The sequence below is a fragment of the Centrocercus urophasianus genome, unplaced genomic scaffold, assembly GCF_019232065.1.
Source record: "Centrocercus urophasianus isolate 14NV4802_14NV808 unplaced genomic scaffold, USGS_Curo_1.0 seq_18, whole genome shotgun sequence".
Taxonomy (NCBI): Eukaryota; Metazoa; Chordata; class Aves; order Galliformes; family Phasianidae; genus Centrocercus; species Centrocercus urophasianus.
In genome coordinates, this window is record NW_024884733.1 from 19,657,453 (window position 1) to 19,676,319 (window position 18,867).

An 18,867-nucleotide genomic window follows, 5' to 3' on the forward strand; every position below is an offset into this window, starting at 1 on the left:
GTCTGATGATCATTTGCTTTTTAATGCAAGCAAATGCCCGGTTTCGTGTATTTGCCCCATATGCATGTGTGCATGCGGGTTTTGTACTCGTGCTCTCCTCTTAACAGGCACTGTTACCTGTGCCATTTGCTAAGGGTGGGCTGTGCCTCACTGCATTCACTGAATAGCAGAGATAATAATTTTGGCAGAATTTTCTAGGTGGTCCTCGGTAGCCCTCAGGGATCTGACAGCAGGAGCAGCGCATGAAGCTGCATCTCAGCAGTGAGAGTGTGATGGACACAGATCCTGGCCCTCAAGGGGAATATGTGCACCAGGCTGTACCACCGTGACAGTAACACAGATAAGGTGTAGCTTAATTAAAAGCTGCCATCAGATCACCAGTTTCTGAATGTGATTCTAGGGCAACACAGAATTATTTTGCTAAGGGCACAATTTGAACTTCTGATAGTATGCAACCCAGACCAGATGGATTTGCTGCAGCTATGGTGGGTAGGAATTCTTTGGTATTTCAATCATTCTACAGAGGAGCAGGCAATGCTGAGATACTGCGATGTTGGGAATTATTAAAGACTAGAAACAGATTAGAAAGTTATCTCCTGCGTTTCCATAAAAGCCATTGGAGGATTTATACGTAGAATAAAGTGAAACAGGTATTTGGTGAGCAAAGGGAAAGTTCACTTTTGATTTGCGTTATCAGTTGCTCCCCAGGCAGAAATAAGACTATGCTTGAGAGAAAGTCGTGGTGGTTTGGCAGTTCTCCCATAAGGTTGGGTAGTATGATTAATTCTCTGTGGTTTGCAAGACTCACATTAGAAAGTCAGCTCTTGAACGTTAACTTGGCCAATAAAATTCCCTCCAGGCAAAGACCCTGCGTGTCCCCAGAGCTGTACCGTGGGAATGGGCCCGGTGCAAGTGTGGGTGGTGTCAGCGCCGTCGTCTTCCCCAACAATGACCCTTTCTCAAAAACATAACCGTTTCTTTGCTGTGTTTTGGACACTGTAACTACAGCTCAGCTCGGGGGAAACAGTTCTGTGGCACATCCACGTATCAGCTGATGCAATTCAAATGACCTCTGAATGTCATCTCCTAAGTAAAACATAAAGCTGACAATATCTGCCTTTGAATTGCCAGGCCTGGGAAGGCAGGATATTCTTGTGCATTCTGAAATTCAGTGGACTTTTCTTATCCTTGCCCGTTCAGCTGTTTCCATTTTTTTAAAAAAACCTATCCTTGAGATTTTATGACCACCGGTGAATTAACAATTAACTGAAGCAACTAGAATAAACACAATATTGTTTGTGGTAGAAGCAGCCAGTATCGATTGATGTCAAACAGCAAAATGGCTCTGTCTTTTCTTCCTGACATCTAGAGCTGGCTCAGAAGCCAAGTCTTTCCAGTTCAGATCTGCGCAGTTACAGTTGTACTGCAAATGTTTGGATTTAATGGTAGTTTATTTAGGCACGAGGGGTCATTGCATTTTTTGCACACTTGTCTTCAGATTAGTGTAATTTCAATGTACTGTAGTGCACACATAGGTTGCCCTCCCAGCTCTGCTCATCTCAGTTAGGATATGGATGGAGTTCTCTGCTTGGAAGACACCGGTCTCAGGACATGATCAGGCAATCAGATGTGAGCACGGGAGTGTGCTGCTTAAAGCTGGTTCCTTTGAGTTAGAGGGAGAAATTCAAAGCATGTCCGTCTCCAGAGTTCTGTGAATGCTGGGTGAAATGCAATGGCATTGCTCACTGGTACCAGGAAATCTCTGTTACTTGCAAGATGTAAGCTCATGTTTGGTTTTTGCATCTCAGCTGAGAGGCTGTCACCCCCAGTGACTGTCTGAGCATGTCCTCTGTGTTCGTGATACTTTTGATACGGTGGTGTTGGATGAATCTACAAGTGAAGATAAGATATGTGGGTGGATTTCTCAGCCTCTCCCTAGCCCCTGGGGTAAAGCTAACTCAGTGAATTGATCTGGTTAAAGGGGAGTTAGAAATGTCTGTGAGCTAGTGTTCAACACTGGAAACACTCATCCATCACCGCTGTCATGTTCATCTGTGCTTACAAGAGCAGCTGCAGCCATCCAGTGGCACTATAGGAGCAAGATGAAATGGGAACGGTTGAGGCTGGCATCTGCTCAGGGTGCTAGCAGCCCTCTTTGAATGGCTTCTGGCAGTCCAACCGTTTACATTTGTCCCTCTTTGCTGGAGAGTCAGGTCTTGGAGTCCCAAACAAGAGCCACTGCTTTTGTGCTAGATGCTTTGCAGGAAGCTGACTAACACTAGATTTTCTTCGGAAGCTGGGAGGATATTGACTCTGCAGGCCAGCACTGAGCAACTTGTGTGCAGATGTAGCCAAACGTTCTATTCTGTATTTTGTGCCTAGTAGCAGTATCTTTTGAACAGAGACAATGAAAGGGAATCTTTGATAACACAAATGACAACCTGCTAACGGCTTCCATTCCTGCTTTCTCTCTTCTCAGAACATCCCCACCTTGGGAAGCGTAGCAATAACCATGGCGCTCCACAACTGTGATGAGGTGGCGGTCGCTGGGTTTGGCTATGACATGAGTTCACCCAATGCACCGCTGCACTACTATGAGAACATCAAGATGTCTGCCATCAAAGAGGTAGGAAGCTCCCATTAAGCACGTCTTCCTCCCAAGCCCACAACCACCCTTACTCCAGAGACCAACTGGGATGGTGATGTTGACTCACAGCTTTCCTGTGCGGGTCAAAAGACAGCTCCAGCCAGGCATTTGGCCATAAAATTCTAGACATTCTCCCAGGCACAGTGTGTGTTTAAAACAGTTATTTCTACTGGGAAAAGTTCTCTGGAATGTGTGTATAATGTGATTCCATCTTCTTTGCCCAGAGAGCTGTGGGTGCCCCATCCTTGAAGCTGCTCAAGGCTGGGTTGGGTTCGATCCTGGGCAGCCTGATCTGGTAGGTGGCAACCAGCCCATGATAAGGAGTTGGAATTAGATGATCTTTAATGTCTCCTCTAACCTAAGCCATTCTATTATTCTCAGAGTGGCAAGGAAAATTTTCTATAAATATTACGTCAGATAGGATGAAAGGGAGCAAATCTGCTCAGGGGTTAAGATGTGACCTGTTACAGCTTTGTGATCCATTGTATTGCTCTAATCCACAGGCTTCTTTTGCTAGATGATCCCTTGCTCAGCCCCTGTGAAATGTGGGGGAGGTGAGATCAGCTTGTGCTGGCTCTCAGCTGACTGAAGCAGCAGTTAGCTAGTGTAATCACGTGGAAGCTGCTTCTTAATGCCAGCTCTACCTTAGAAACATTTTCTGGTGCTGTCCTAGTGAGATGTACAGTGCTTTTAGAGGAACAGAAGCTCGAATGTTGTTACAATACAGCAGTATTTCAAATATGACCATTTCATGTGCTGAATTAGGGCAAACTTTGGTACTGGCCTCAGCTCCTTTTATACTGGGAAAGTCTGCAGATTTTTTTAGTTGAGCCCAGTTGATTCCAGCATACATGTTGCACAGGTCATTCCAAAATTGCTTCCTGGCCTTCAATGTCTCCTAGATAAGAGGAACTTTCTCAGTCTTACTCCACATTGTGCATTCAAGAAGGGGAAATGCTCAGAGGGAGGGAATGCTTGTGTTGTTCATTAGCAGTTGCTATGTCCAGGCACTTATATTTGTTCACCTCAACCACTGTGCCATTGATCGAGGTCAGAAGGGAAGCCTGGAAGTTGTATTTCTCTAATTCATAAGGCTGTACGTGTCTTGGGGCTCTCACAGACTGCAGGCTGCACAACCTTAGGCTCACTGGGAGGAATTAGCAATCGGTGCCTAGTCAGCTTGAGAGAGTAGAAGATCATATCATTATGATAGCAGTGATGCTTTGGAACAATTTGAGTTTGAGAAAAGACTGTGTGGAGGTCCCCATATATATTAAGTGTGATCCTGAGGTATCTTCTGCACCTATAGAGGGAGCACGAAAACCTGCCTTGCTCTATGGAATAAGCATAGATTTAATCTGTCTTGGCAAGTGTTCATTTATGGGATTTAAAGGGTACATCCAAAGAGGAGAATCGTGTTTAGTCAGTACATACAGAGATGGCATCTTGTGAAATCCCTGAGCCAGCAATATCTGAGGAATATCTTTGTTGCAGTAGTAGGAGAGGTATCATGTTGACTTGCCCAGATCTGATTCTTTGCTGCACAATTTGCTTATGGCCACAGTAAGGAGGACTGTAAGGAGAGCCCTTGTGCCAAATTTCTCTTACCCAGTTGTTCTTGTGTCTTAAGGAGGCTATTAAGTCCCACGGTCAGCTCTTGAATGTGGGGGCACTCACAGCCTGTGTCCTGTGCCAAGACTGTTTTGCAGCCTGGAAAGTGTCGCTGATGTCAGAGTGGGAGCTGACAAGGATGAAGTCTTGCTCTCTTTGCATGGCTTGGTGGGAAAAGGAGTTGGATGACATCTCTGGTCCTCTGCAAGGGAAGAGTTAAAATGCTCAAGGGCCTCACCTGGGAGCCACTGATGCAGTAACACACAACCAACAGCATACCAGAGGGAATGAGGGGGCTGCAGCACCCTGTGTTACTCTTACACTCACCTGTCCCCTTGCTTCACAAGCTGACAGACGTCAGCAGGGAGCAGAAAAGCTCTTAGAGGGAAAAGTCAGGAAGCACCACTAAGAGGAGTCTGCAGTGAGAAAAAAAGCACAAGCTCTGCTGTGAGTGAGCTTCCCATTTCTCTGCCCCTTCCCTGCCATCCCCTGCAGCACTATCAGTTCCTGCTGATGTAAGTATGCATGGGACCCTGAGCCCTGTCACAGGTGTGCAAGCTGCTTGGATCTTTGATTCTTGAGGCCAGCACCCTGAGCAAGAAGCAGAAGCCAGTGGAAGACAAGACAGGAGGGAGTCACTCTTGAACACAGCATGTGGTCTCAGCATGGCACAGTGCAGTAGGTGGGGGTGAACATGAGAAATGCAACCAGTAAGGTATCCTAGAGAGACCAGCCTGTGCTGGGTTTGACTGGGCTCTGCTGTCTGGAAGCTGTCAGTCGTCATGCCCTAGATGTTCTGTACGGAGGTGAGGGAGCGTTGAAAGGTTCTGGTGAAGCCTCACTAATTCAGATGTCAGCGGGTTTGTTTCTACAGCCGAGGCCGTTGATGAGAGCTCTGCAGGGCTGGTTCTAGGAGGAAGGTTCCTGTTCCACGTGAAGGCTGGTTATCTGATCTGCTTCTGCCCATCTAATCCTCACATGCTCGCCCACAGTCTCCTCTTATATTTCGCTGTCCTGGTACAAGAAAAGCCATCTGTTCCCAAGTATCAATAATTAATGCTCCTCCTGCCCCTGCCCCTCCCTATATGACAAATTGTTTGTGATATTGTGGAATGTGAAGAGCAGGAAGAAGATTGTATTTCTTTCTCTCCCATTTAATATTAATGGTAGCTGGTAATTGTTAGTCACCTGAGGGTGAAGTTGAAAGGTGAAGGGCATGACAGCTGAGTTCTCTTCTGCAGTTGTCCTCAGATAACTCACAAATGCAGATTTGCCCCACTCTAGATTGGACATGCTCTGCACGTTTTGCTCAGAGACAGCCGTGCGTGTGGTTTGCAAATCTGGAGGCTGACCTTGTTGGCACCTTGTGCCAAACCTCGCCATCAGTACAAGTGAAATGAGTCTGACCCAGAGCCAGGCTCCACCAAGGCGTTCATCTGGTCCATCTGCTCCTATACCCAAAGGCCCATCAGTCTCCATAACGTTTTTCTCAGTGTTACCTTTGGACCTCCAGAACTGTATCTAGGTCTGGTTCATCTCAGACACTGGGGAAGCTGGAAGTGTTAAACAAAGGTGGAGATAGCAGGCGTTGTGGCTCGCTGATGGACCGAATGCCTACAGTTTCATGAGAAGAGGGCAGTCATGGCCCTGGATGGCTCCTGAAGCACAACCCCATCCCGCAACCCGACCGGCGGGCTCCTTCAGCCCCAACTACTGAGCAGTACTCAGTGTTTGAGTCTCAGGAGCAGCTGCAGGGAAGCACTCCAGCTCCACCCTGAAACCGTCACTGTCTTCACAGAAGAAATGTAAACAAAACAGCGTGCTGGATCTGGAGATGCCACACGTGTGGCTTTGGAGATCCTCCCGGAAACATCCGTCCATCCCCTTCCCTTGCCCAGTGCCCGCAGGGGATGGGTCCCATGGTGAGGTGTGTCACTGAGTTCTACTTGAGGCCCTCTTGACATCTCCCCGGACACCCCCCGAAACCCTGTGACTCATCTCTAAGGAATTTGTTCTGATTACATAAAAAAAGCCAGCAAAATGTGCTGCTTGCTCACAGCTGGGCGGAGATGCCTCTCCCATGCCAAGTCTGAGGTGATAAAATCTCTGTGGAAATGAATGTGATTTTTCCTGTTGCTCTGTGGCGGGTTGCATTTCCAAGAGTCAGAACAGGCAGCCTGAATGTATGGTTTTGCTTAGTCTTTGCTTTCCCGGCTGGGGTGAAAGCCCTCCAGGTCCAGAACTGTGCTGTTATTGCTATTGCAGGAGGCAGCTGCCTCCAATTCTTCCCACATCTCAGACTCTGAAGCCTGAACAGTTGTTTCCTGCTCTGGAAGAAAGGAGAGATGCTAAAGTCCTGTCTAAAGAACTTCCACAAGGTTTTATGAGCTGTGTGGGCCCACTGCTTCCCCATCTATTACTGGAAAACCACTATGTGAATTCTTGCACATTATTTTTCAGTTCTGATCCTGTCTTTTTCTTTCAACTTACAAAATGTGGAAGGTTTAAGCTTGTTATCTCCTTTCACTTCCTATTTTCCCTATTGCCAATAACTTGTAACAGCTTTCGACCCTTGTCTGCTTCCCTGGATGCTGTACAGAAGATGAGCGAGCCCTTGCCAAGGTGTATGCTCACTTGATTCTGTTCGTATGGTGATGAGCTGTCGAGCTGATTTTTTTATTTTTTACCATTTACTGCATTTTAATTTCTTGCTCAGGTCCCCTGGTGCTTCCTGCCTTAGCGCTCCATAAAAGTATGTTTCTGTCGCAGGTCACTGTCTGTTAATGTAGGAGAAGGTTCAGATCCTCCTGGAGCATAAAGAAAAGAAACGTGGATATGGAGGTGAGGCAAAGAAGGAATCATTTTAGAAGGGAGCAAGCAGGAGGCTGTGTTAAATCAGCAGAACAAAGCTCCCAGAACCCCTCCTCTGCGAGCACTGCCCTGCACCCGGCAGCACACCCTGCCTTCCCCAGGCCCGGAGCCGGGATCTGCCCTTTTATCGGCACAGATCGGTCGGTGGCTGCCCACTGCTGTCCCTCTCAGCGCGGTAGCAGATCAAGCAGCAGTGCCGCCGCTGCGGAGGTGGCAGTCCCTTTGATACAGCTGTGCCCGGCACCTCATGCCTTGCTGCCTGACCCAAGGGCAAGGCCACATGCCGCCTTTGATGGCTCCTTTCTGATGGCAGCAGGCTTCCCCTGTATTGTGGGATGCTGGAGGACACCTAACACTTCTCATTCAGTGTGTGCAAGGGCTGTCACGAGGCCCGGGGAGGTGGCCTGCAGCACGCAGTGACACACAGCTTTGTCTCTGTCTCTCCCCACCTCTCAGAATGATCCACAAACATCACGTTTGGAGCCTCAGCCTATAGAGACACAAACAATAGTGCTTTATTATCATCTGGGCTCTCTCTGTGAAGCCGTCTTTTGCATTTTAAATGAAGGAAAGTTGCTTGGGAGGGGGTGACAAGGCTGCTCCTGGCCTCCGAGCACCTAAAAGTTTGCGGTAGCCAACAAGAAGAACAAAACTCCTTTGAAAGCAGGGCAGATGTCTGGCCTAGTGATTTATAGACTGAAAACACAGCCATTCGAGCCCGGCTGATGAATTGCCATTGGAGTACAAGGAATGGTGCGCACTGAAATGGAGGTCAGCTCTGGAGGGGGAGGTTAGGGGCTGGGGCAGGGGGACCTCTGAAAGGGCACCGCTTTTTCTTGGGGCCCACAGTGATGACTGATGAGGTTTATACATTTTTGTCTTTGTTTAGAAGCCACCTGTTTGACAGCGTTTCGGCGGAACGAAGGCCTCATGTGCCGTTCGTGTGCGTAAGGGCTGTGTCTGTGCAATAGAAGTCTAGAAGAGATTGGTGGGATAGCAGTCACTACTGCAGCACAGGTATTGCACTGTTAGGTGGGACAAAATATGGTGATGCCTTTGGGGCATCACTGAGCCCTAACCGCAGGGAAGAAAAGATTGTGGCATGGATAAAAGCAGAGCTAAGTTGTGATGAAGAGAAAGACAATGAAAGATCTACAGGAGTGTGTTGGAGCACGGCTGCTGACCCCAGCATTGAACGCAGCCCTCTGTGATGGGTAATGTCACAGAGGTACACCGAAGCCAGCATGTTTGCCAGAGGGAGCCCAGGTATCCCCAGATTTCATAGTGCTGCTTCTGTCACCAACCACAAGGGGACAAGAAGAGCTGATATCCTTCTAGAGCTGATTTTAGCAAGCATGCAGAGAGCCATTGGAAATAACCCTTTATCAACACCATCATTGTGAAATTAAATGGAAAGGCAAGAGTGGATGCATCAAGCAGCTCAACAACTCCTTGTAGAGAGGATTTGAAATTTTCCTTTCCTTTTCCTTTTCCTCTCTTCTCTTTTCTCTCTCCTCTCTCCTCTTTCCTTTTCTCCAAAGTGCAAAAATTGTGATTCATGTTTGTAACAAAGAGAGAATTGATAGGAAAAGGTTTGAGATGAAACTTGGTAAGTTGCTTTGGAGTGGGGTTGGAGGAACAAGAGAAAGCATGAGGAAGAGACAAGACTTCAGCTTATTGGACAGAAAGGACAGCAATAAAATGGAAACTAGCCAAAATCAGGCTGAATTAGGTCATGCAAAGGAAAACGATATGGAAACAAGGAAAGAATTATGAGGGCTGTGGCATCCAGGGAGGTGAAAGCAGCGGAAGGCACAGGGATTACAGAGCCTAAGCGGGAGCTGTGCAAATGAATGTGTTACCTCTCTAAAAGTGATGTGGTGAATGTTAGGGAAAGGGTGACTTGTGGTGAGAAGCTCATAGGGACAGAACGTGACTGGGTCAGTAGTGAAAGGCAGAAAGCTGGTGGAGGCAATGCTGTGGGTGAGGAAGCCTGGGGCATCTCCATTCCAGCACTGCATTGCTGAGCCAATTAAGCCACAAGTCCAGAGGAAATGGTCTTTCTATCAGGTTACACGTGGTTCCACAGGATTAGATTACAGTGGACATAATACCTGTGTTTCCTTTCTTTTTTGGGGGGATGGAAGTGAGGTGAGGGAAATTTCCCTGTCAGATTCAGACCTCTCAATCTGACCTCAGAGGTGCTATTCAGAACTTCAGAGCAGAGTTTGACTGAAAGAATAATTAAATCCCGAAAGCAAACACAACATGGATTTACCAAAGGAGGGTTACAAAAACTAATTTAATATCTTTATTTGATTAAAAAAAAATCATTCAAGGGACAGAGGAAGTGTAGTAGATCAGTCATCTGAAGTTCAGTTAAGCGTGTGAAACTGTGCCACGTGAGATATTATTAGTTAAGCTTGAGAAGCTATGGGTTGGTGCAACACCTGTATGTGAATAGTCCCTGTGAAGGAGAAAACAAAGAGCAGCACTCAATGGGAGGCTGGGAGTTCCCCCAGAGGAGGTCATGTGTAGTGTTTGCATTAATGGTTTTTGGCTCCGAAGGCAGTGGTGTGCGAGCGGAATTTGTGATGATACAAAACCAGGTGTGGTGAACAGAAAGGGAATCAAAAGATCATCCAGGAAGACCACGGTTACCTGAAGAACAGGAACAAATGGGATGAAACCTGGGAGTATGAATGGAGGCTCATTCAGTGTGGGACAAGAACAGAGATTCTGGTTCTATTTGAGAAAGCATTATTTGGCAATGACACAACAGAGGAGGGAAGTACTTAGATAAGTACTAATAAGTGCCAGGACAATTCAGGATGTGAGGCTATTGATGTAGAAAAAAGGCAGATGCAGCTCTGGGAAGACTCAAGGAAGGGAATTCTAGAAAGAGTGAACTGCTTCTGTGTGAGTTTCAGGAATAAATGCTGCTGAGCTGCAGAAATACAGAGGATGTAACGAGTGAGAAACCTCTGCCTTTAGAATCTACTCTGTTCCTTGAGTGCATTCCTTGTCAACTTTACTCTCTCTTATTTAATCTTCCTGTATTTTGTGGTATTGCAACTTATTTGATAAGACGTACTCTGAAGCCCAGCCATTGCCACAGTTGTAATTGATTGCAGATGGTGACTTACCTTCCTGCTGGGGTGGTTTCTGAAACGTTTTCTTAATCTGAAAATACTCTCCTTGGCTTCATTGGAAAAGACAGAAGATGTTTTGGGCTTCCTCGTGGGATCATCAAGAAAAAAAGCAGTGGTTCTGGAGCTGCTGTATTTCCATGTAGTCCTGAAAGGCAGCTTTAACTGATGACACATTTAGATCTAATGACTGTGAGCAAACGATCATACATCAGTCCGAGTGCAGCCCCTGTGGAACAGACAGCCATAACGGGGCATGTGCCCACAGAGCAGCTCTCCACCTGCTGCTGTCGCAACAGAAAAGAGCAAGCATCCACTAATCAGTGAAAGACCCGAAGCAAAGGAAATCCCAGCTGGTCCCCAAACAACAAGGGCTCTGGAGGTGCAGATTCACAGGGAAGTAGGCTGGAGTTTGCTACTTGTGATGCTGAGATGTGGCTTCAGGAATTAGGGCAAGAGCTCTGGGAATACAGAAATAGGAAATGAGTGCACATGGGAAGAGAGGGACAAAGCCATCAGAAGGGGCAGTGAGCATCTTGCCAGGGCAGCCCAAGCACAACTAGCATTCAAGGGCAGAAAAAAAAGGCTTAGTTGCAGCAATGCTATCAGGAATAAGCTGCTGTCATCGTGACCGCTTCATGTAATCCTCCTCCAGGTGTGGATTCTGCTGTGCTTAAAATGTCAAAACAAGCACTGCCAGTACTGTCCTGTCTGTGGAGTCACAGGTGGTCAAAGCATTGCCTCTCCCTTACCACCCTGCTGCAGCTCAGGACATTGCATCAGCTGAAAGAAGACCAGGACAGCTTGAGCACCTCATCTTACCCAACAAGTGGTGGCAAATACTCGGTGTGATACAGAGAACTTCCCCTACAACAGCCCTAGTGTGGTCCTGGCCCCAAAGTAGACCTGTGCCTGTTGAGGGCTGGCTTTCATGGGACGTTGCTGGCAGCACCATGTTTGGAGTTCTTCGCACTTTGCTGCGTGCAGCATGGATTTGGAGCGTCGTCTCTCTGCATCTGCAGCACTCAGTTCCCAGGCAGGTTTTGCAGTGCAATTTGTTGCCTTTCCCCATTCAGTAGTGATGGGAACGAGGTGCCTGCCTCTCACTGGCAGGTTTGAAAAATTTGCTCCAGATCTTTCTCCCCCCGCAGCCGCTCACACTGGAATGCAGTCTCCTTCGCCTGATTAGCTCTGTCTGTCAGTGGGGTGAGTCCCTCTCCTTCAATCAGTAACCTGAGCTGGTGTTGAAGACATGCTGCATCCCTCCTTCCTGTGGTGCTGTTGGGTGCACAGCACTGCACTGTGAGCTCTGCGGGTGCTCTTTGCAGGGGACAGAAGCCCGTTCCTCTGCCTCTGTGGTCATATGTTCAACCACAAGGCATTGCCACAGATATCAGCGATAGCCATGGATCAGGTGGGAGGTTGAATTTCCCTTACATGTGGCTTTCTGCTTGGAAACAGGCTTGTGGCCAGGGTACAGAGCAGCCCTAATGTTGCTGTGTACAAACCTCAAGCTGTGATCAGCTTGAAGTTTGTACGTCTGGCCAGCAGCCTGGTGTGCAGTGCAGGAGCCAGACCTGGCTGTGGTATAAAGCAGTGCAGTTGTATCACCCAAAGCTTTGTCACCCACCTCCCGTACTTAGATTCCTGCTCTGCTTGTGCCTTTCACAGCAGTTTGCCTCCTCGCTTTGTGGCCTGAGCTGATGTTTGAAGTTTGCTCAGAAAGTGGCTGCTGCTCCACTTTCCATGTATGTCACTGTGTAGCACAGGATGTACAGAGGTCATATTGGGTAAAACCATTGGCTTCTCCCCCTGTCTGATGAGAAAGAAAGGCACGAGAGAGGGATGAGCCTGTGCTGTCAGGAGCAGTTGGGCTCCTTGATGCTCCAGGTGGGCTCTGAACAAGCCCAGCCGGATGCAAGGGAAAGAGCACTCACTAAGCTGAGGATCTCACAGCACAACCCCTGTGCCAGCAGACAGCCACTTGCTGTGCATTGGCAGCAGCACACGCACACTTGGCTGCCTCTGCCAGTGCCGTGTGCTCGTAGCAAGGGGCTGTGCTGCCAGTGCGGGTGCTGCTGCATGGCAGGCACTGTGCACGAGCCCCCAGCTGACCAAGTGCCCTCTCTCTGCTGGTTGAAGCCGTTTCTGGGGAGTTCTCCTGGAGGGATTTTATCCCAGATCTTACTTAGAGCCAGTAGTACCTGCTGCCCAGAGCACCGTGCTGGAGACGTGAATCCTTTCCCTGGCATTCTTGTCTCACAGGAAGATTTTGGGGAAAGTTGCTTTTCCCTGCTGTCTGTCTCCCCAGGGGACAAATTACTCACTGCTTTCATTAAGTGCTGTAGCAGTACAAGCGCAGTGGGGTGGTGGCAAATGCTGTGATCACTGCTAAAGCCTGCTGCAGGGAATGCATCTGGGTGGGCTGCCAACAGCCATAGCGATCACTGCTCCGAAACGCCTGGCTGGGAGATGTGACCATTTCACCCTTCTCATTGTATTAGCATAACCTTTAGCATGCAATTTCCTGTTGTTAGAGCTGGCGGAGGCAGGACAGGGGCTGCTGCCCTGCTGTAGAAATCCAATGCTGAGGAGCACACAACACCAGGAGAGAACTCCGTGAGATCAGGCATGTGACTAACAAATCTTTAACACTTCAGGATGAGCATCCTCCACGCACAGATGGGTCTTAATGCTGTGCTGTTGGACACGTGTTGATATGTCTGCCCAAGGTGAAGGTACCTGAGGTGCCCAGATCTCACAATGTCAAAAAGGTTCACCCAACCCCTGCCTCAGATACGCAAGTCTGACTGCTGGCTTTATCTGCTTTTGGTCAGGGAAGGTCCTTGGACTGCAAGGATTCTTCTGGTGGCACCAGGGCCTGTCTCCTTGCCCTGCCCCAGCTGAAGCCTCCCACGATGTGAGGTGCGGAAGCACACGTGGCTAGGATAGCTGGTGACCTCTGTCTTTCCCATTTCTTTCTAGTCCTGGACGCACAACATCCAACGGGAGAAGGAGTTCCTGAGGAAGCTGGTGAAAGCCCGAGTCATCACGGACCTGACCAGTGGGATCTGAGTGGCTGCAGCCCCTGCCTCAAAGGGAGGAGAGGAAGACGCACGCTGCGGCTCTGGAAGCAGGCACTGGCAGCCCCCCACAAGAATCCCACTTCCCTGGAGACACACAGAGATGCCCGGGTGCTCTGGGAAGGCCCTCTCGCATCGCCGGGCTGCAGGAGGGTTGCATCTGCTGCCTCCAGTTCTGGGTCTGGCAGGAGGCGGGCGAGGGGCTGAGTGGGCAGTTCTTGAACTCTGCATCACAGACAGATCTTCTGTGTCCAGAATTAAACAGGAAAGACTCAGGAGAGAGAAGAAAGGTTTGTGAGTAAAGCGATTTGTGCCAAATGGGAGGTGACGCTGCTCCGAGGCAGCAGTGCCTGAATGTACAAAGTATTATTTTTTAAAAGAAACTCTGCTGAAATCATCCTAGAATTACCAAGGTGCAAAGCAAAGTCTGCTTGTGCACAGCCCTGCAAAAAGCTCAGCCTCTCCACGCTCCATCTGCATTCTCACTGCCCTCAGACCTTTCGCCAGGAAAACAAATCCGTCCAAAACGTCAGTGTTGTTGGTGCTGCTATAATTTAAAGGGAGGTTGGCTTTCCCTCGTTCTCCATTTGGAGCTTCTCATTGGAGATGAGCACGGGTTTGTTTTTCTGCACTTTTACTCGCTTCCTATGTAGAAGCGGCAGCAGCAGCCACTCACTAGGCTGCGTTTTCCATAGCTGTTTGCTCTGCCCTGACAAGGGAACTGGTGGCTCTCTGCCTGCAACAGACCCACCATCCTGCCCGTCACAGCACTGCGGAGTCCACCTCGTTGTGCTCAGGGCTGTCAGGTCCATGCTTGCTGTGCAGAGCCCTTGTGGAGTCCGTGCAGATTGGTGTCACCATTTCTGGACAGCATCCTGCTTTGTTTTTGTGGGGGAGATCAGTGGTTTGTTTTTTGGAAGGAGGTCAGATGCTGTGTGAGGATCTGAAGCTTTGCGTATGAAGAGCAGGCCACCGAAGATGTGTTATGTTCCGGACTCGATCATGTTCCCTATTTAAGTGACTTGTGACCTCAGCAATGATGGAGCTTGCTGGCAAGTGTGGGGGCCTGCTGGGAACCCTCGCCTTCTACTTGGCCCCAGCTCACTTCATGTCCAAGCTCCTCCTGTGCTGCTCAAGCACTGCTGCTCCTCCTGCTCTCAGGAGCACGTCCCTTCCTTTGCTGTCTTGGTCCCAAGATGCAGTATTTGCACATTTGATTTGTGTACGTATTTCAGAGGGGCTGGAATAAACTGAGCGCTGTGGCTGAGTGCAAGGACAGCAGGATGATCTCATCCACCTGGAGAGCGTGGGCAGGAGGGGGACTGCCGAGGGAAACCGTGCTGTACCCTCTGAGCCACTTCCCTGTGTCAAGGCCACCTCTGGGGTTGGTGGAGGTGATCCTGCAGGGATGCTGGCTGGGTCATGGTGCTGTATCTGGCATAGTCCAAGGACTGCAGCTTGCCTTGCTCTGAGCTGAAGGGAGAACGTGTCCCCAGTATGAACAGGAGATGCTCAGAGAACGGCTTGCGTGGGCCTCCTTCCCACTGACTTGCCAGGGCTAAGACTCAGGAGTGTACAGAAGAGGCAGGCAGGGATCCAGGGATTACAAGCTGCAGGAGGCAGAGGGATGCTGGGAGTTTCACCCTTCCATTCTCCTTCCAGTTTCCCTACTTCTGTCCCCCTCCCCTGCCAGGCAGACACTCCCTGCTGCCTCAGGTACATGCTCACCCCAGGATGCTCCATGAGGTGTCCAGCCCAAAAAAGATGGATTTTCCAGCAGATTTAGAGCATCTGCTGTGGCAGATAACTCACTTGGGTATTCTCCCTCCCTTAGCAATTCTTCTGTGGCAGTCTGGTCCCAGGAACCATCAGCAGCAGAGGCTCTGCCACAGCAACAGTGCAGGGGCCTGGGCTGGACCTGGCTCTGAGCTGAACCTTAATGCTTGAACTGAGTCTTCAGCTGCTGTGGGAGCCCCAGGGTGGTGCTGGGCCCCATCCACATGCTGCAGGAGCTGAGATGCCAGAGAGCAAGGAGCTGCAGCCAGGAGGAGGGTGAAGAACCTTTGGTGTCGGTGCTGGGTTCCTCACTACCACCAGAGGTGCTGTGGAGGGAGCCCCATGGAGACCTGTGATAGCATCAGTTCGATTCAGTTGGTTTTATTAAACACTACAAAGCTGTGGGGCACCATTACGTTCCAGCTCACTGGCTCCAGGCCCATGGAGGAAACTCTGCTTTCCCTGCCATCCCAGCTCCCCACCACGCCTGGGGACAGGTCCTGATGGGAAGCTGTGCCTGCTGCCTGGGGAGGTGACTCTGGGCACCCTGGTGGGGCACCCAGGAGCTGAGCACATGGCCCAGGGCCACCTGCAAGAAGAAGGAGAGAAGATGGAGGTGCTGGGGGATCACAGTTCCCTCCATCTCACTGTCTCATTGACATTGGTGAGAGGAGGGCAGCCACAGAACATCCACTGGCCAGGTGCTGGGGGTGCTGCTGGCCCGTTCCACCTCCCATGCAGGAGTTTCACTCCTGGCAGCTGCTCCTTTGGCTGCCTCCTCGCGTGCACCTGCAGCCACCTCCTGCCTTCCGAAACGCAGCAGTCCTGCCAGCTCGGAGCGGTGCACGGGTCAAGGCAGGGTCAGTGGGACGGATGCGAGTCTCGGCCTCTCCCTCACCATGACTCACCTTTTTCAGCTCGGAAAGGAGAGCCCAGGGGAATTCTCCAAGGCCTAAATATAGAGCGGGGTTGCCTGACAGCTCTGCCACGCTGCCGTGCAGAAAGGCCATTGAAGTGGCAGGGAATCTGCCAGGGGAGAGGTGGGGACAGGGGAAGCCCCATGCCTGTGGCTGTGGCTGTGCTGCTGGTGCAGGGCTGGGGCTGAGGACTGCATCAGGGCCGGAGCCTGGTCCTTTGATGCAGGCCATGCAGCCACCTCCCAGTTCTGGGCTCCTCTGCAGCCCGTGACACAGGTGACACAGGTGACACAGGGACCTGCTCTGAGTGCGGTGAGCTCACCGGTACTGTGCCACACTGAGGTACAAGAACTCAATGAGTTTTTAAAACTAGTTTTAGTTTCTGCAGGTTTTTGTTGTTTGTTTGTTTGTTTTTTTAATTTCCCCTCTAGGCAGGGAGGTGGGAGTCTCGCAGGCTTTTCAAGCCGGCTTATGTCACATCAATTCAGTCATATCACAGAAGCAATAAAGCTATCAAACAAGCTCCACTGGCCTCTTTCTTCTGCTGCCTGTGGTGGGCAGAGGGATTCCCCGGCTCAGGCTGCACCCATTGCCTTCATTGCTACCTTTTCCTCCTGCCTTGTGACTGACGGCATAGGAGAGGGCTCAGCATTGATGCACATCATGTGTATTTCAAAGCTGTTTGGTGTCCCAGCTGCCGTAGTCCTTCAGCTGAGTCCTTCTTTGGGTCTCCTCACGCTGGGGCTGCTCCCAGCCATGCAGCCATAGGGCTGGGTGCAGCACACTGAAGGCAGGTGTCCAGCCCACTGACCTTCTCACCGCAGCAGAGTCCAGGAAGGAAGCAGTTTAGGAAGCCGGGGGCCGATCTTGTGACCGACTCCAACACCTGCCAGGGCCCAGAGGGAGGATGTGACCCCTCCTGCAAACCCTGGCGGTTCTGGGGAGCTTCCAGAGCCATGGGACAAGTCTCATTGCTTGGGATGGCCGCTTCCAAGTGGGTGACAGGTCTGCCAGATGCAGGCGGTGGCTTCCTGCCAGCACTGGTGGGACAGTGCAGGGACAGCCGGCTCCCAGTGTGCGGCTGCAGGACACAGATCCCTTCCAGTGAGGAGATGCACAGATCACTCCTTCCTGTTCTGCTCTTCCTGGCCCTATAAGCAGAGCCACTGCTGCCACCAGCCTGGGGCAGCCCAAATGTGCTCCCAGGAGCACAGAGCCTGAGAGCGGGGCGTATGGGGTCAGCCAGGTTGGCAGAAACAGACGCTGCTGGTAGCAGATGTCCCCAGAAAAGCCACGTCGCCACCAGACAGGGACGATGCAAGAGTCCGGCCCATCTGCGTCACAGCTCTCTGCCACATGTGTTCTGTCACACCGCGTCGTCTGCTGGAGCACGTCAGCCCCATCTGCCTCATGCACGGGTGGCACCTGCAGGGACAGACGTCAGAGCAGAATGGGGACATGGGGACAGCCCCAGCCTTGCAGGGCCGACGCAGCGGTGATTTGGAGGCAGCTACTGGCAGCAGTTGGGATTTGGGCACAATGCTGGAAAGTGCCACCCCCTGCCACTAGGGTGTGACTGGGCTGACATTTCCAGGGGTTGAGCAGGGAGCCAGTACCCCTGGTTTCTGGGATATCAGCCACAAAGGGACAGGAGAGGACAGAGGCTGGACACTGCCATTCTGTTACAAGGGACACCGTGGGCACCATACAGGTTCACTGGGCACCCCTCTGTTCTACGCCCATCTCGTGGGCATCTCCCCAGTGTGGACACAGCTCTTGCCCTACAGACACAGCCAGGCACCCCAGGGCACAGCATTCCACTCGTGAGCACTATTTCCAAGTGGGCATCCCCATCACCCCACTCTCCATCCCTGCAAAGCGGAGCAACCCATTCCCTGTCCCCCATCCCGGAGGGATGCTCCTGTACCCCCAACCCTGCTAAGAGGCAGCCGTACTCCCCGCCACATGCTGGGGGCAGCACCTCCGTGCCCTGCACCGCGTGGCCGCCTGCAGCAAGAACAGCTTAGCCCTCACACTACTCGACAGGTGATGCCGCAGAAGGGAGCGGAGCTGTCATCCCCGCGCGGGATAATCCGAGCAGACGAGGCCGGGGCCGGGCTGCGTCCCATCGGCCCGCTCCGGCCCGGGGAGCACGTGCGAAGCGGGGCCGAGCGGAGGCGGCCCTGGGATTTGGCACGTTCGCAAGGAGCACTCGAGAGCCCCGGGATGGACGTGGAGGGCCCTGGGCGGTGACGTAAGGACTCGCACGGGCTCGGCTCGGCTCGCCAGCCGGCCCCCATGTCCCCCGGGCCTGCGGCGGCCCCGGCGGAGGGAGGCAGGGAGCGGGCGGAGGTAAGGGCCCGCGGGCGGGCGGACTCCTCCTCCGGACGCGCACGCGAGGCACACGGTGGCCCGAGGTGGCTCGGGTGCGTGGGACGCGCCGTAGGGACGGTCCCCGCTTGCCTCCCCCCGAACCGACGGGCCGCCCCTTCCGAGGGGTCCCCGAGTGCGAGGGGCCCCCGCGGGGCTGCTGAGAGTGAGGGGGATCCGCGGGGCTCCCCCCGACGCCGTGGGGCTGCGGCCACCCCACGCGCGGGGCTCGGTCCCCACCTCCCGCAGCGCCAGGGGAAGGGCTGAGTTCTGTCCAGGGCTGTCCGTGCGTCCGTGCAGCTGGCAACGCTCTGTCGAGGCGTCCGTCCGGCGGCCCGTCCTGGGGGTTCCGTCTGCCCGGTGATCCCAGCGGGTCCCGGTGCCGGCGCCGGCGGCGCGAGTCTCCCTCCCAGCTCGGGAGCTGGTGCGGATCCCGGTACCGA

General features: G+C 51.7%; 2 protein-coding genes across 7 annotated transcripts in view; one reads left to right on the plus strand and one right to left on the minus strand.

Annotated features, from left to right (window-relative positions):
* Positions 1 to 16,576, plus strand: part of ST3GAL3 (ST3 beta-galactoside alpha-2,3-sialyltransferase 3) — a 144,794-nt gene extending 128,218 nt beyond the window's left edge. For 4 of the 6 annotated variants that reach the window (XM_042819251.1, XM_042819253.1, XM_042819252.1 and 1 more), the window contains 2 exons: positions 2,480 to 2,626; positions 13,264 to 16,576. In XM_042819251.1, coding sequence (XP_042675185.1) covers positions 2,480 to 2,626; positions 13,264 to 13,353 — 237 coding nt within the window. In that variant the 3' untranslated portion in view covers positions 13,354 to 16,576. The other 2 variants (XR_006168880.1, XR_006168879.1) reach the window with 2 other exon arrangements.
* Positions 16,411 to 18,867, minus strand: part of LOC122160704 — a 42,715-nt gene continuing 40,258 nt past the window's right edge. The window contains exons 2-3 of the mRNA XM_042819511.1: positions 18,665 to 18,845; positions 16,411 to 17,479 (exon numbers count right to left, since the gene is read on the minus strand). Of these exons, the coding sequence (XP_042675445.1) occupies positions 16,901 to 17,479; positions 18,665 to 18,845 (760 nt within the window). The 3' untranslated portion in view covers positions 16,411 to 16,900. The remainder of the gene's footprint in view (positions 17,480 to 18,664; positions 18,846 to 18,867) is intronic.